Source organism: Cavia porcellus, unplaced genomic scaffold (genome assembly GCF_034190915.1).
Source record: "Cavia porcellus strain 051 isolate PalLab524CR breed Dunkin Hartley unplaced genomic scaffold, mCavPor4.1 scaffold_11, whole genome shotgun sequence".
Classification (NCBI taxonomy): Eukaryota; Metazoa; Chordata; class Mammalia; order Rodentia; family Caviidae; genus Cavia; species Cavia porcellus.
In genome coordinates, this window is record NW_026947494.1 from 75,806,526 (window position 1) to 75,822,469 (window position 15,944).

Sequence of the window (15,944 nt, forward strand, 5' to 3'; positions counted from 1 at the left end):
GGGGATTGAACTCATGACCACGCACCTGCAAGGCAGGTGCTTATGCCACTGAGCTAAATCCCCAGCCCTAGCCCGAAACTGTTGTTTTTTAAAGAACTACAAATGTGAAACATTTTTCTAATCCCGATTCTTGGTCAGAGGTGGATCAGAATGTTCATGTAGATGTAGGTAGAAAAATAATACCTACGGTGAGTAGAGGATACAGTAGTCTTCATCAAAGCCCGCGGAGGGCGGGGAGTGTAGCTCAGTGGTGTGGTACCTGCCTGGCAAGTGTAAGGACCTGAGTTTGATTCCTGGTACCAAAAAACCTCTAACAAAACTGAAGCCCATTGGATCTGCTATACTTGGGAATTCCAAAGTTTTTGGATTTTACAAGAATAAAATCATGTATTACATAATGCCTCTTAGTGGGTCTGCAAAGTTCCTAGTAGTCAGACATTCAGTGTTTCTACAAAGAAATGCAGTACTTCTGTATTTTGTGAGATAAAGAGAACATAGTTTTAAATCTTGAGGTTAGATTTCGCTACCAAATGAATTAAAAGCCTATGAGAAAGTTTTTCCAACCGTAGCAGCTTTTGTGTAGCATAATGTTGCTGTGCATGATGGTGCATGCCTATAATCCCAGCACTTGGGAGACTGAGGTAGGAGGATCACTGAATTCGAGGCCAGCTGGGTGGCATAGCACTACCCTGCTCCTTGCCAAATTCTATTAATTATTTAGCATAATGTTTCTGAGATTCATTCACGTGGTTGTATTTATTAATAATCCATTCCTTTTTTGAAAATACATTGTAAATTTTATTAATACATGTTGCTGTTCGTGAAATTTATAGTCATCTTAGGGAGTGGTTACGTGTACATATTACAGCCTTTTTTTTCTTTTTTAAATCCCCTTCCTCTTCCCCTCTCTCATCTGGTTCCCTTGTCCCCCATTTTTGTACCTGTTGATACTATCTGTCTTAGCTCATGTTACAGCTTGTAGTGTTTACATTAATTGGTGATACTAGGTTCTTGTATATGGCACATCTTTCTCTCATCTTGTGAGAAATTTAATTTGTTGTATGAAAGTTTTTGGTTTTCAGGTTTGCAGATGAGTGATTGAAAACCTCATTTGCTTAAACATATGTAATGTTGTTGAAATACTTGATTTTTTTCTTTTGTTTTGTTGACATAGAGTTTCACTATATAGCCCATGCTGGCTGCCCGAGTGCTGGGATTACAAGGCTGTGCTACCATGCCTAGAGAAATTGTTGCTGAATAATAAATTTTAAGTCAGTATTTTCTTTTCTAACTATTTACTGTTTTAGTTAGCTTGAAATAGGTTTGTAGTACCTTAAGATCAGAAAGGAACTATAAACCATGAATTATTAAAACCTTTATAATCTGTTTTTAATTCCTATTGAAATTAAATTTTTATTAATGAGGTACTGACTTAAAATGATCATCTATATGTTGTCAGAAAAAAGTTAAAACTACTGGGGCTGGGGGTTTTTAGCTCAGTGGTGTAAGTGCCTGCTAGGCAAATGCGAGGTTGTGAGTTCAATCCCCGATACAAAAAAAAAAAAAAAAAAAAGTTAAAAGTACTGTTTTAGGTCTAAGGTCAGCCAGTTTAAAATAGAAAAATGATATGACTTGAAGCCTGTACCTCATTTTCTGTTTTAAGAAATGTAATACTGTGACAGTTTTTCTCTTTTCTTCTTGTGAGGTGCGCTGTGAGGGATATGCTCTAGGACTTTATATTGGAGTGTACTGTGTTTTATAGATTTGTGGGATGCCTAGTTTTCTTTTTTCTTCTTAATATATTTTTTCCAAATCCATTTTATTTCAAAGAGAAAAAAAAACCCCAAAATTTCAAAACTTAGTCAATCGGGGCAACAAAGGTACATATGTTGTGCATTGTCGCTTGCAGATCATTCACCTAGCGCACAGACATTCGCATTCTGTTATCTGAACAATATCATCACAAATCTTTCTTTTCAGTGAACTCAGAGAAATCATTAGTGTAACTATCTTAACTATCTTTTTATATACATATTTATATACATAAACATTTGTTTCAGCTTCTCACATCAGTGAAACTACGATGTTTACACATGTGTCTTACTTCACTTAGGATGTCTAGTTTTCAATATTAGTATTTTGGAAAGTGGAATGAGTTATATGTATTGTTGGCCAGGTGGCTTTTGGAAATAGATCGTCAAATCCAAAATCAAAACTTGGCTTTTAGAACTTCACAGTGATAGTTATTGACTTGGAAGGAAATCTAAGTGATACTGGTAGAATACTCTTGTGTTCCGAGGAGCTAAATGGTTGTGAATGGCAGTGGAGGTAAATGGTCGCTGTACACACTTTCCATTGCCTGAGAGCTCATGGCATTAACTCTTCTGTGGATTCTTTCCATGGAACAATTCTTTGTGGTGTAAAGCAGAAATTGTTGAATCTGAAACAAAAAGTGATACTTAAGTGCCCAACTTCCACTGTGAAGTAGTTTTATTAATGCCTCAGGTAATTTGTTTTGCTTGTATTTTTTAATTTTCTATATATAAAAGGTGATATGTAATAAAAATTATGTCTGAAAATTCTTTCAGCAAATAAAAGTAAAAATGATAAGAAAAGACTATCATAATTTTTCTTTATTATTGGTATATGTGATTATGTCCAAATGTAGTACAGTAAATGAAAGTTATATTAAATGCAATATGATTATGTGAAATGTATTAGATAAAATACAAGATTCAGTATGTACCAACTTGAACTATTTGGCCAAAAGCTATAGGTGGTGCTGTTGCTTCTCACCTAATTTTATTCCTCTATTTATTTGGATTTTTCTGAGACAAGATGTGGTTCAGTCTCACCTTGAACTGACTGTGTAGTCCAGGCTGGACTCAAACTTACATTGATCCTCCTGTCTTAGCTTCCTGAGTGCTGGGATTTCAGGTGTGTGCCACACATCTGGTTTGTTCCTCTTTTAATATTAGATGTTTCCTGTTATGAAAGAGCCATATTTTTTTCCCTTTTTATTATCTGCCTGAAAGCTTTTGACTCTCGAAGGGATTGGCATTGGATAGGCTTATGACCATAACATAGATCTTAATTCTGAATTTTCTTTCAGAATTCACTGTTAGCCATGCGTGAATCAGGCAAGTAACAGTGTTCATGTGACAGACTGTGAGATACAGTCAGTAAGACCGAGAGAGCTCTTAGGAGAAGTGTAGCAGAAGGACCCTTTCCTACTCTCCATCTGTCTGAGTAAATGCTAGAATGGTTTTGACTTCTGTCAGACCCTGCACTTTCCCAGACCAGAGTTTCCCATTGGAAATTTGGGGCATGTTATACACTTATGATAAGAAATTGTACATTTCTAGTCAGGACACACATATAAACAGTTACTGTTGAAAAATAAATGTTTGCACAACAGTTGATGTCAGGCAGTTCACAGTGCTGTCATAGCTCAGGAAGTGGACAGTATGCTTGTGCATGTGTCTTTGTAGGAAGAACCACTTGAGTTAGCTGGCAAGTCCTTGCCTTAGTATCATAGAAATTCATTGTGAACCTATTTTATTTTGTAGGCCGGAGCATTGGATTTGCTGAAAGAGCTTAAGAATATTCCCATGACTCTGGAATTGTTACAGGTATGTGCTTATGTGTATTAGTTTTTGAATGGGAATTTATAAAATACTAAAATATCTTTACTGTTGGTATGAGGATTTAGAACTGTCCCATTATGGTATGAACTGTCTTTAACTTTTTTTTTTAAGATAGTATAAATCAGTACTCTTCTAAGATGCCATTGTAAAAATTTGTCATCTTTCTCAAGAATAAAATTTGAGGGCCGAGGATTTAGCTTAGCAGCTCAAGCGCTTACCCGGGAAGTGTGAGGTCATGAGTTTGATCCCTGGTACCAAATGAATAAATAAATAAATAAATAAAATTTGAAATTAGGGCTGGCAGTGGGAGTGAAATCAATCAATCAATCTATCTATCTATCTATCTTTCTTTCTCTCTTGAGACAGATTTTTGCTGTGCAATTGAAACCAATGTTGAACTTACTTTGTACCTAGGCTGGTCTCAAATTTGCAGTGATCCTCCTGCTTCAGCCTCCTGCGAGCTGGGATTGTAAGTGTGCGCAACCTTTCTTGGCTGCAAGTAACATCTTTGAGAGGATTTTGAACTTGCAGCCATGATTTGGTCTCCCAAAATTTCATTTTGTTGGTTTGTCATCTGTGGCTGCTGCCAGCGTGAATCTAGCCTTGGTTAGGTAAGGATGGGAGGCATTGCTTTGCTTTTTTAAGCCCTGCATGTACACAGTGGAATGTCTAGTAGACATTACATAGAATAGTGAAGTCTCTTTTTAATATTCTGTCGAGATTAAAGCACAAAGCTGGGTTTGATGACCTTTAGTAATTCTAGCACTGTGGGAGGCTGAGGCAGGAGGATTGAAAGTTAGAACCCAGCTGGGCAGTTTATTGACTTAGTGAGACCTGTTTGAAAGATAAAGAAAAGGGGGCTAGTTATGTAGCGCAGTGTTGATTTGATTCCTAGTACGACAATACATACTTATATAAATACATACATGCAACTTTAATAAAAATCAAAATGCTGAAGAAGAAAGTAAATCTAGTCAATAACATGAATCTGTTTTCATTAGACATAGCCTATAAATCCATGAGTGTCTTCCTTAATATTTTTATTTTAGTAAGTGAAAATTTAGGAATGAGCCACATGGATATGAACATGGTTGGGAAAAAAGTCACATTTATTTTCACTAATGTCTAACTGAAATTGAACTTTAGTCAATTATGGTTACACATGTATTAAAATCCCTTTTTGCTTACTGTAACGGAGCTCTTGTACCTTATATTAGATCTTATTTAATGTTATGATAAGAAAACAGGTATATTACTATACTACATTAAAAATATTTCATAATTACATGTTATATAATTGGTTTTCTTTGTAATATCACTATGTATTTTAGTCAGTGCATTTTAAGAGCATTCTCAGAAGAGAGTCCATAAGCTTCACCAGATTGCCAAAAGGGAATGAGTCACCCAAGGTAGGAAAAAAGCAAGAAGGAAAACTGAGAAAACAGGTGAAGAACTCCTCTAAAGATAGATTCAAGAAAGAGAAAGGAAGCAAATTTTCCCACTTCAGTTCCTGCCCAGGGGTCAGTAACTTTTTTCAGTTGCTAACAGTCCTCCCCACCCTCACCCCCAAGAAAAGAAAGAGCTAGTTACATTTGGGCTTGAGTATAGAGGCAGGATGGCATGTAAGATGCATCCTGAGAGCAGTACTACTAAAAGGTACTGAGAGGCAGGAGAGTGCATGGTTACATTTGTTCACTGGAAGAAGTGGGAGGCTGCAGACAGGAAGACTTGTGGACTCATGCAGTTATTTTAGTGAGTAGGAATAAGGATTTTTGGGGGGGGAGGGGTACTGGGGATCCAACGATCTCGCACTTGCTCTATGCAGGCACTTGTACTGCTGAGCTAAATCCCAGCAGTAATAAGGATTTGAATTAAGATATTACCATTAAAAATGGAGAGGGGAATTTCTTGATCATGATGGACAACTTGCAGGAAGAGATAGCTGATTAGATGGGGGTAGAGGGAAAGAGGAATTTAGGATGACAGTGCTTTTTTTTTGCCACTGGCAACTGAACTCAGGACCTTGGGTTGCCAGCCAGGCACTGTTCTGCTGAGATGTGCCCTAGCCCAAATGACAGAGTTTTGCGGTTGTGGCTGAGTACCTGCCACCATTAAAACGCATATGAAAATCCAAGAAAGGTGATGTGAGGTGGAATTGGTACGAGAAAAGAAATAAAAATGGCAGAGTAAAGAGATACAGGGTAATTTGGGATACATCTGGATTGGAGATGCTTGTGAAACCAATATATGCAGATGTGTAAGGGGTAGGTCAGTATATCTTCTGGAGCAGTACTGTCCAGTAGAACTTTTTGCAGTGATGGAAATGTTTGATGACTGTGTGTCTACTATGAGTAGACACACAGTCATGGGTAGCTTACCAACCCATGAGTGCTTGAAATGTGACTGAAGAACTGAATTTTAAATGTTATTTAATTTAAATTTAAATAGCATGTGTATAAACATGTATGGAGTGTTGGCAGAGGGACAAGTTTGGAAAATATTGAGAACTTAATAGCATAGGGATGGGTTAGATTTTCTTAGGAGGAAGGGTAAAGTAGTGTTGGATCTAGCAGACTGGTTATATTAAATTAGAGTTGAGCAGTCATTTGATGTTTATAATTATACAGGCAGCAACAGAGTAGAAGGCTAACTGGTGTGTGTTCAAGGTTAGGAAGTCAACAGGAAGATGGATACTACTAGCAGGACTAGTTTTGTAAGTTTTTTTTTAATGTAGTAGACTGACTCATTCAGTAATTACTAATCAGAGTGCGTGCATCAGACATTCCACATGCTACGTGTAGTGCAGAGTAAGACCAAGTCTCCACCTTCATGAAACTTAGAGAAAGGACATAAGCATAACTTATATGTTCCTTTTTCCTTTTTTAGTGGCTTATTGAAATAAAATGCACATAACATAAATTTTCTCCTTTAAAATGTGCAATTTTTTTTAACTATATTAAAGGATCCTGCTGCCTTCACCATAATTAATTTTAGGACATTTTATCACCCTCAGAAGAAACCCCGTTCCTTTTAGCAGTAATTCTCCATTTCTCCCTTCCTTCCACCGTAGCCAACGGCTAATATGCTTTCTATTTGTATGAGGATTTGCCAATTCTGTAGAGTTTATGTAAAGGGAATCACCATAGTATGTAACTTTATATGTCTGGCTTTTTAAAATTTTCTTTATCTGAAAAGGAAATAAAATAAGACAGTAAAATGAAACAGTACAATGAGAATGATACTGGACTTCAAAAACAAGACAATAGGAAATCCACAATAGTTACTCTTTGCATATTGTTATCCTCTAAATAGATGCTCAGATTACCAGCTTTAAGTCTGCTAAATTAATCAAACAATACAAACATTAAAAGTCTTTACTTTCTTTGCTATCATCTCAGTCTGTATTCCTCTGAATCAGCCAGTTTGCGGGGGTGGCAGGTGGCGGGCTGTGGATCTTCTCTCCTTGCCCTCATGCCTGCTAACTCATGGGGAGGGTTGCAGCTTCCTGGTTGTCTCCTCACTGGCTCAACTGCTCTGCTTCTTTCACTTAGCATGTTTTTTTTCAAAGTTCTTCCATCTTCCAGTGCGTAATAGAACTTCATTCTTTGTTATAGATGAATAATGCTATATTCCATTACATGGATACCACATTTAATCTTTGTAGTTTATGGACATTTTGGTTTGTTTTTGGTTGTTACGAATCATGTGGCTTAAAAACATCATGTGGCTATTTGTACAGGTACAAATTTGTGTGAACATATGGTTTTGTTCCTTTTGGGTAGATCCCCAGCAGAATTGCTGGATGATATGGTGGCTATGCTTAACATGAGGACCTGCAGACTTTACTCAACCGGCTGTACCATTTTACATTTCCAATAGCAATAAGGATTGTAGTTTTTGTACATCCTTGCCAAAACTTGTTGAGATTTTTAATTATAGCCATTCTGGTTGATGTGAAGTGATGTTATGGTTTTGATTTCTATTTTCCTGATGACTTCATGATATTGAGCATTTTTCATGTACTTCTTGACCTTCTCTGTATTTTATTTGGAGGAATAATTTATTCAGGTCTTTTGTCCATTTTAAAGTTGAATTACCTCTTCATTAGTTATAACAGTTCTTTATTTAGATTTGGTCCCTTATCAGTACAGCATTCACAAATATTATATTCTGTGGATTATTTTTTTACCTTCTTGGTGGTTTTCTTTGAAATACAAGTTTTAACTTTTCACATAGTCTAATTTATGTATTTTTGGTTGCTTGTGCTTAAAAAAACAATAAAACAATGTAGTAGCTATATACTTTTTACCTTAATATTTAGTGGTTACTTTTATATCATGGTAAAAATTCATGAGTGATCATGAAGGGAGTCTAGAGTACTCCAATCTGCTCATGTCCTGTAATGTTAAAGTAATTTTTTTGGGGGGTGAGTTACCAGGAATTAAACTCAGAACCTCACATTTGACAGGCAGGTGCTGTGCCACTGAGCCCAATCCCCAGTCTCTATAGTAATCTTGATTTTAGTACTCATTCCTTTCTGCTTTCCCATCAGTGTGTAGTTGATTTTGAGTCTGCTTAACATGTCACACTTTTCATCTTTCCAAGGCAGTGTCCGTCCTTCGGTATCGCTGAACCACATACTTTCTCTGCTAGAATTTCATCATATATATGATAGTTCATCTTGAAAACTTCCCTCAGTCATGCAGTTAAGAAAGCTGTGTAACCACAGTTCTCAAAAGTCTTGTGCTCTTTTATAAGCTCACCTGTTATAAGTTTTAGCATACCAGCTTTAGGAAAAACTTCTGTAGTGTAAAGAACTTTGAGAGGCAAATTCAGACTTGGTTATCCAAGGAAATAGCATCTTCATCTTTTCCTCGATGTGCTTTTCTTCTGTTCTCCCTGGAGTACTCTTAAAGGAGAAAGAAACACACTGTAAATCTTATTTTTACTCTACCCCATTAACTGATTTCTTTTTTCCTTTTTTTTTTTGTCTTTTTTGTTTTTACCGGTACCAGGGATTGAACTCACGACTGCTTGCTTGCAAAGCAGGCACTTATGCTGCTGAGCTAAATCCCCAGCCCCATCATTAACTGATTTCTTATTTTGAGTAGATAACTTCTGCCTTAGGTGAACATGTTTATTACAAATAACTATTAGTGTGGTTTTTCTTCGGTGCTAAGTGTGATAATCGTTGGTTTTAGTAATCAAAACATCATGTAGCAGTTACAGAGCAGTCACATACGATTTATTCATTTTGTCTTTATATCTTTGCTTTCCTGCAAGCCCTTAATAAAATGCCATTTTCCTTGCCAATCTATGTCAGTCTTAAGCTTCAGAACTATATTAATACCTCAGAAGCCATTACTCCATTCATTCAAAAAAAAGGTTTTCTTCTAGAAGACTTTAATTTTAAACCATTTTAAGCATTTAAAATTGTGGAGTCCCTGTTATTTTTCTCCTATCTTACCTGCTTTATTTATCTTTCCAAGAGATGCAACATACGACACTCTGGTCAAGCATGTGTTCTAAATTCTTAATAAAACTTTGCCTGAATCTTTTTGCCAAGAGTTGAATAATTTAGAAGGAAACCTTTACTATCTATTTTTCTTCCTCAAAGCTTACAGCAGGGGTTTTCTTTCTATTTAACCACTGAGAATTTCTTTTGTTCTTTTCTTCCATAGACCATGTCTTTTGAAAGATTGTCTACTAACAACCACAACTTATTAAATAATGTATGGCTTAAAAAATTTATCATCCATAATTGGGTGCTATAGCTTTTGTGTTCTTTGAGCACAGTCTGAAAATCATTGTTGGAAAGAGACAGCATGGGCTTTGAAGATGGCTGCACCTAGATTAAGATCCCTGCTTTGCCATTTAGTAATGGTGAATGCTGGGCAAGTTATCTGTTGGTACTTAACCTTTTTGCTCGTCTTTAAAAATAGGTGTAAGCCTCTCAACTTTGAAAGGTTTTGAAAAGATTAGTGAACGTGGGTATTCCCAGGATGTCCTGGGTGTGTATTTTCCATTTGGTAAGTATTACCTATATTCTTTCAGTTCATCATAATATCTCTTAGCCATATGTTAATTAGAGCCCCCTAAATGCCTTTTAAAACTCTGTAGGTAGCAGAGGTTTTTATTTAGATAGCTTCATTTTATAAGTTGTATCAGGTGCTTTATGAAATAATACAAATAATATACAGAAACAGGTGCATGTACAATTCATGACTGTATCAAGTATATATTTTTGTTTACAGGTGTACATTCTATGTTTTATCTCACTTCTGTCTTGTGGAAAGTCTGATCTCATCTCACTAGTTAACTGAGCTCATTATAGGAACACATCTCAGGCTTCAGATCCCTGAGTGGCAGAGCACTGGTGAATCTAGTGTTTGATCTAAAGGAGTATGTACCTTCGTGTATAGGATGCTATTGTAGGAATTCAAATCACTGAGGTTTTGTTTATTCTAAAGTAAGCAGGAATCTGAGAAGAAAGTGTGAAATACTAAGTTGTTTGAAATAAAACTGGTGTACACATTTTGTTATTGTTGCCTTTCAGTCCACAAGAATCGGAATGTCAGTTAATGCTATTCGCAAGCAGAGTACAGATGAAGAAGTTACATCTTTAGCAAAGTCTCTCATCAAATCCTGGAAGAAATTATTAGGTATAATTGATATTCCTTTACATATGTTTATGACATTCTGGTTTGTTTGAGTGATGGTTGCATTTTTTTTCTTCTGTATGAATATATGAAATTAATGTGTCCTAATAAAGATAAAGGGAAGTCAGGTGTGTGGTGGTGCGTGCACAGAATCCTAGCTCTGGGAGACGGAGGCAGAAGGTTCACCATGAATTTGAGGCCAGCCTAGGCTGGACATGGTGAGTTAGTTCAACGACAGTCTGAACTACATAATGAGATCCTGTCTCAAAAAGACCAAAATAGAAATAGAGGAAAGGAGAGAGAGAGAGACAGAGACAGAGAGAGGGAGAGGGAGGTGGAGGGAGGGAGGCAGAGAGACAGGTAGGTAGGTAGGTAGGTAGGTAGGTAGGTTAGAGGGTTAGGTTAAACACATTCCTGGTGGCAGGTTCTTGGTTCAGTCCCCTTGGGTAGCACAGTGAAACAGTCATACATGTTTGGCCCAGCATGAACACGTTAATATCCTTCAAAGTTGATTTTTAGGCTAGTAAATTAAAATCTCTGGATTTGACACACTTAATAGGGTAAGCTTTTTAAGAATTTTTTTGCAACAGAAAAATTGCATATACTTTTTGAAATAGTTTTTGAAATAACTTTTCTCTTTTTGTTTTTTTCTTTGTGGTACTGCAGATATAACTGATGATCTTGTACTTGCCAGGCAGGTGCTTGTGCCACTGAGATGTATCCTCAGCCCACGTTTTTGTTTTTGGTTTTTTCACTTAGTACACATTCATTTTAGTAGACTCATACAGGCACATAATATATAGTACATCAAACATTCTTTCTTCATCCTACCTGTCCTACCGTCTCCCCTGTTTCATTTTTGGGTGAGAGGTTTTAATGTGAAATTTTTTTAACTTACAGAAAATGTGCAGTAGTAATAAAAAGAATTCATATTTTCTTTGTTGAAATCTTTAAAAATATTTAACATTTATTTTATTATCTTTTTGTTATTTTTCTGATCATATGAGAGTGGATTGGATATACTGTTTTTTTATTCTGTAATACCTAAACGTGTATTTTTTTAAGAACAGGCTTGTTTTATTAATGCAACTATAGTATAGGAAATAAAACATTTGTCCAGTTCTGTAATCTACATTCCATGTTCCAGTTGTGTCAATTTTTCCAGTAATGTCCTTCATAGATTATGTTTTTCTCCTTCAGGACAAGATCCAGTCTAGAATCACATATTTTGTTTCCTAATCTGTAATTCTTAAATCCCACTCCGCACACTTTTTCTTTTCTTTTCTTCTTAACTTTTTATGGCATTGACATTTGACGAATATAGACACCTTTTTTCCCTCATTTTTAGTAGCTTGTACCTTCTTTGGGCTTTATCTGTTATTCTCTCATGATTGGATGAGGTTGTTTGTATATCCACATTTAGTCTTCTATTGAAGTCTGTTATATTCTTCTCAATTTATAAAGCCCAAACAAGGTGTACACTATAGAGTTTATTTTCTTTTTGAAGCAAATAGGTATTTTGTGGGAGATGCTTTAAGATTAGAAAACCATTTTGCTCTTTATTAGCACTTCTCACCCAATTTAATATCTGCTGATTTTATTTGTTTAGTTTAGTTTAGTTCAGTTGTTTGGTGCCAAGGATTGAACTCATGACCTTGCACTTGCCAGGCAGATGCTTGTGCCACTGAGCTAAATCCCCAGCCCTTTACTGATTTTTTTTTTTTTTAAACTAAACTAGTCTTCACAAAATTGTAGTTGCAAAATTGTGGTTTCCTTTCCTTATTTCTTTTGGTATTGAAGAATTGAACCTCATGACTACATGGCTTTCATACTGGGCTACATCCCCAAGGGACACACACACACACACACACACACACACACACACACACACTCACACACACACATACACACACACACACACACACACACACACACACACACACACACACTAAATGGGCTAAGTTGCCCAGGCTGTATGGCAGCTTGTGGTCATCCTGCCTCAGCCTCCTGAGTGTCTGTGATTACAAGTGTACCACCACATCTAGTTTATAAAATTATGATTTTTCTGACTCTTCATTTCTATGTGTTTATAAGTCATCATTACAATATAAGAAACCTTTGTCCTTTTACTATCTTTAACCCCTAGTTGTGTATTATTGTGTACTTGTGGTTTCCTGTTTTATATGATGGGTTGTAATCCATTATATTTCATATTTATTTTAGTATTTACTTTGTCACCCCTTCAAACTGGTTTCTGGCTCCTTTTGGAAAGCCTGCTTCAGTATGTTGATCATTCTCTTAATATTCTGTAACTACCTTGGGCTAATAATCTAGCTTCCTGGCTATAGCCTGGAATCAACCATTTCTTTAAGCAGCTGTTGAACTTTTATGGAAGAAAAAAATAGGAAAAGTGGATCTGTTGAAATTTCAAACACAATGGTAGAATATAAATCATTGCTTGTAACAGCTTTGAAACAAACTAAAAATTATAAAACCTACAAAATTTAAGGAATCTCCATGCTGATTTCCAGTTGTACTAATTTATGTACCCATAAACAGTATGGAAGGGTTCCTTTTTCTTCTATCGCCTCTCCAGCATATATTTGAATTTGATTTCTTTAAGATGGCCATTTTTTCTGGAGTAAGATGGGATATTAGTAATTCTAATTACTTGAAAATAAAGAATGAAAATTAAATGAACTATACATCTGGTTTCCATGTGCCTTTAAAAATCAGACTCTGAAAAAACTTTATTCTGAAACAGTTTCAAATTTTCACAGATGTAGTAAGAATAGTACCAAGAACTTTCATATATCATGTTACAGAGAATTCCCTATTAACACTGGTACATTTGGTTTCTCATTCCCTTCTTCATTTTGCTATAAACAGACATATTTAATGACTGTTACAACTAATGTCTTAATTAATACCTTTCTGCCTAAGGCTTTTTCTTAACTAGATTTACTACTGATGCTAGTAGGTAGCACATTTTTGAATACTTAAGATATTCTAAGTAATCACCTTTATTATTTAATGCAGTTTTCACTACAGCACACTGTGGTTGGTTTTATTATAGTCCCCATTTTAGAAGAAAGTTGAACTGCTGAGCAGTACCATACTTTGCATAGAGTTAGATCAGTGGTGAGTAATACCCAGGCTGGGCTCTCACTACATACGGTTTTGAGTCCAGAGCTGGAGCCCTTCATTCCCAGCTGGCTGTGCTGTATTGCCTACAATACTGTATCAGATAGTAGGGGTGGTTTTAAGTCTTAAGTCTGCTCCCAAAATGGGTTGTGTTAATTCTCTGTGCCAAACAGTGTGGGAAATGTTTTACTGCTCTTTTTTTTTTGGAACCTGGGATCAAACTCACGACCTTGTGGCAGGTGCTATGCTGCTGACCTGTATCCCCGGCCCTTACTTTACTGCTCTGTTGACAGCACTGAATCCTTGCTAGGTCACTGTTTTATCATTTCCTGTTTAAAATGCTTCTACTCTATTATTTTTGGATTGTCTTTTAGTTTTTACTGTATTTTTATTATTATGAGGCTTTAAAGATGAATTATAGAAAATAACAAGAAATACAATCAGCATGTGAAAATCAGAGCATACATTCATTCATGATACATTGCAAAGGGCCTGCATTATATATTTTTTTAACTTTTTTTTTTTTTTTTTTTTTTTGTTCTGGGGATTGAACTTAGGACCTTGTGCTTGCCAAGCAGGCACTTATGCCGCTGAACTAAATCCCCAGCCAGGGCCTGAATTATATTTTAGGTTTGATAAAGCTACACTTTAAAAATTGTGTATAATTACAATAGGGAATTTATCTATCGTGTTTCTCATTCAGATGGCATATTAGAGTTGTCTGGGGACTTGAAAAGCTTATCTTACTGCTGGCGATGTGCACTGAATGGATTTGTACTGGAGCTTGGCATAATGTGTTCATAAGTATTCTGATACATAGTTAAATGCACAGAAAGATGTGAAAAGTGAGAGAATTATTTGTATCGCCCTTTTTACTTAAACAGGAATGAAAATGTAGGAAAATGAGAATTTCTACATACATTTTCTAAACCTAGTAGCCTCAGAGAGTGTTAACTGACTTAGACATGAGTATTTCTTTTCATTGCTATTATATTTTCCCCAAAATAAGACCAGGTCTTATATTAATTTTTGCTCCAAAAGATAAAATAGTGCTTATTTTCAGGGGATGTCCTATTTTGTGTACAATAGTCTACATTTATTCTCATACAGATAACCTAGATTTAGTCAAATACAGTCATGTCATCATCTTCTGGAACATCATTGTCACTCTCCAAAGCCTGAATTCTGACCTGAAATTTTGTCATTCCATTTCCTATAGCACCATTGGTCCAAGTGTCTCGTTTCCAGCAGCCGAGCTTTCCTTAAATGAATCACTCTTATCCATCTAACCTGCTTGTAGTGTGTTGGCAGCATAGCTGTCCATGATTTAATCCCATGGATTCATTCTTCATTTAAGTCATGACCTCTTGCAGGTGGGCTTCATGAAGTATCCATTAAATCAGGTGTTAATTGAAGACTTACGAGACAGGAGTGGCAATAAAAACGATGACAGTTAAAAATCTGAAAAATGGCAGACACTAAAATTTAGAAAACATTTTATTTCATACCAGCACATTGTGTGTATATTACAACATGTGATATATTAAATTATGAAAATTTATATTGCAGTCATGTCCATTATTATGTACATTATTCATACATTGTGTATATACACTGGTCATTCAAGAATAAATATCAGGTTTATCTATTTAGGTAAGTTTTACCTCTTGTTCAAAGACATCCAGTTGGGTATTTACAAATACTTAATTATAATTTATATTATCATTTACTTTAACTTCATGTCAATATTTTTTATAATTCATTGTGTCTGTTATGTGTTGCAACAGACATACTATGTTCATCTGGCTGACCATCTTAACTGGGGCTTGTTTTGGGCATAGAGTTTATATTAATTACAACATCATGAAAAAAATCATGCCGGGACTTATTTTCCAGTTAGGGCTTGTGTCGGGGGAAGTAGGGTAACATTATTTTGTCTCGGTCTGCCTTACATCTATTTTCAGTGTCTTAATTGCTTGCCTCTTTCAGTCTTTTTTTCCCCAGGTTTTTTAAAATTAATAACTTTATATACATAATGATTCTGTGCTCTTGTGGAGTTGGTACGTGTACCTAACACATGTTAATTTGTTTTTCATTTCCTTCCCTCACCTCCCTCCATCTCCTGGTTCTCTGCCCCTTTGTAAAAAGATCTCTATATTTCCCATTACTTACTTTGAGACCATAATATTAAGTGAAATAAATCAGACACAAGCTTAAATATATCATGCTTTCTCTTATGAGTTACCCCTTTAGGTCTTAAAATTTAGGCACTGTTTGTAACTTTACATATTAGTTAGAGATAGAGGAGGCGCTGGAAGATTAGGAGATGAGGAGGCTTTACTAATCCTGAGATATTTTCTATGAAAATAGTCTTTGTTCACCAAACTAGAAATATTTGTATCATCTTACATTTTTTGATTTCATGAAAACATTAAAGCCTTATGTTACATAGTTTGTGCTGTTATTTTAAAAATGGCAGTGCTCATATTTTTTT

The 15,944-nt window shown here is 35.7% G+C and overlaps 1 protein-coding gene across 1 annotated transcript in view; it reads left to right on the top strand.

The window, feature by feature from the left end:
• Positions 1-15,944, top strand: part of Tcea1 (transcription elongation factor A1) — a 46,444-nt gene that overhangs the window by 7,079 nt on the left and 23,421 nt on the right. Inside the window, exons 2-3 of the mRNA XM_003465990.5 lie at positions 3,570-3,632; positions 10,204-10,309. Coding sequence (XP_003466038.2) covers positions 3,570-3,632; positions 10,204-10,309 — 169 coding nt within the window. The remainder of the gene's footprint in view (positions 1-3,569; positions 3,633-10,203; positions 10,310-15,944) is intronic.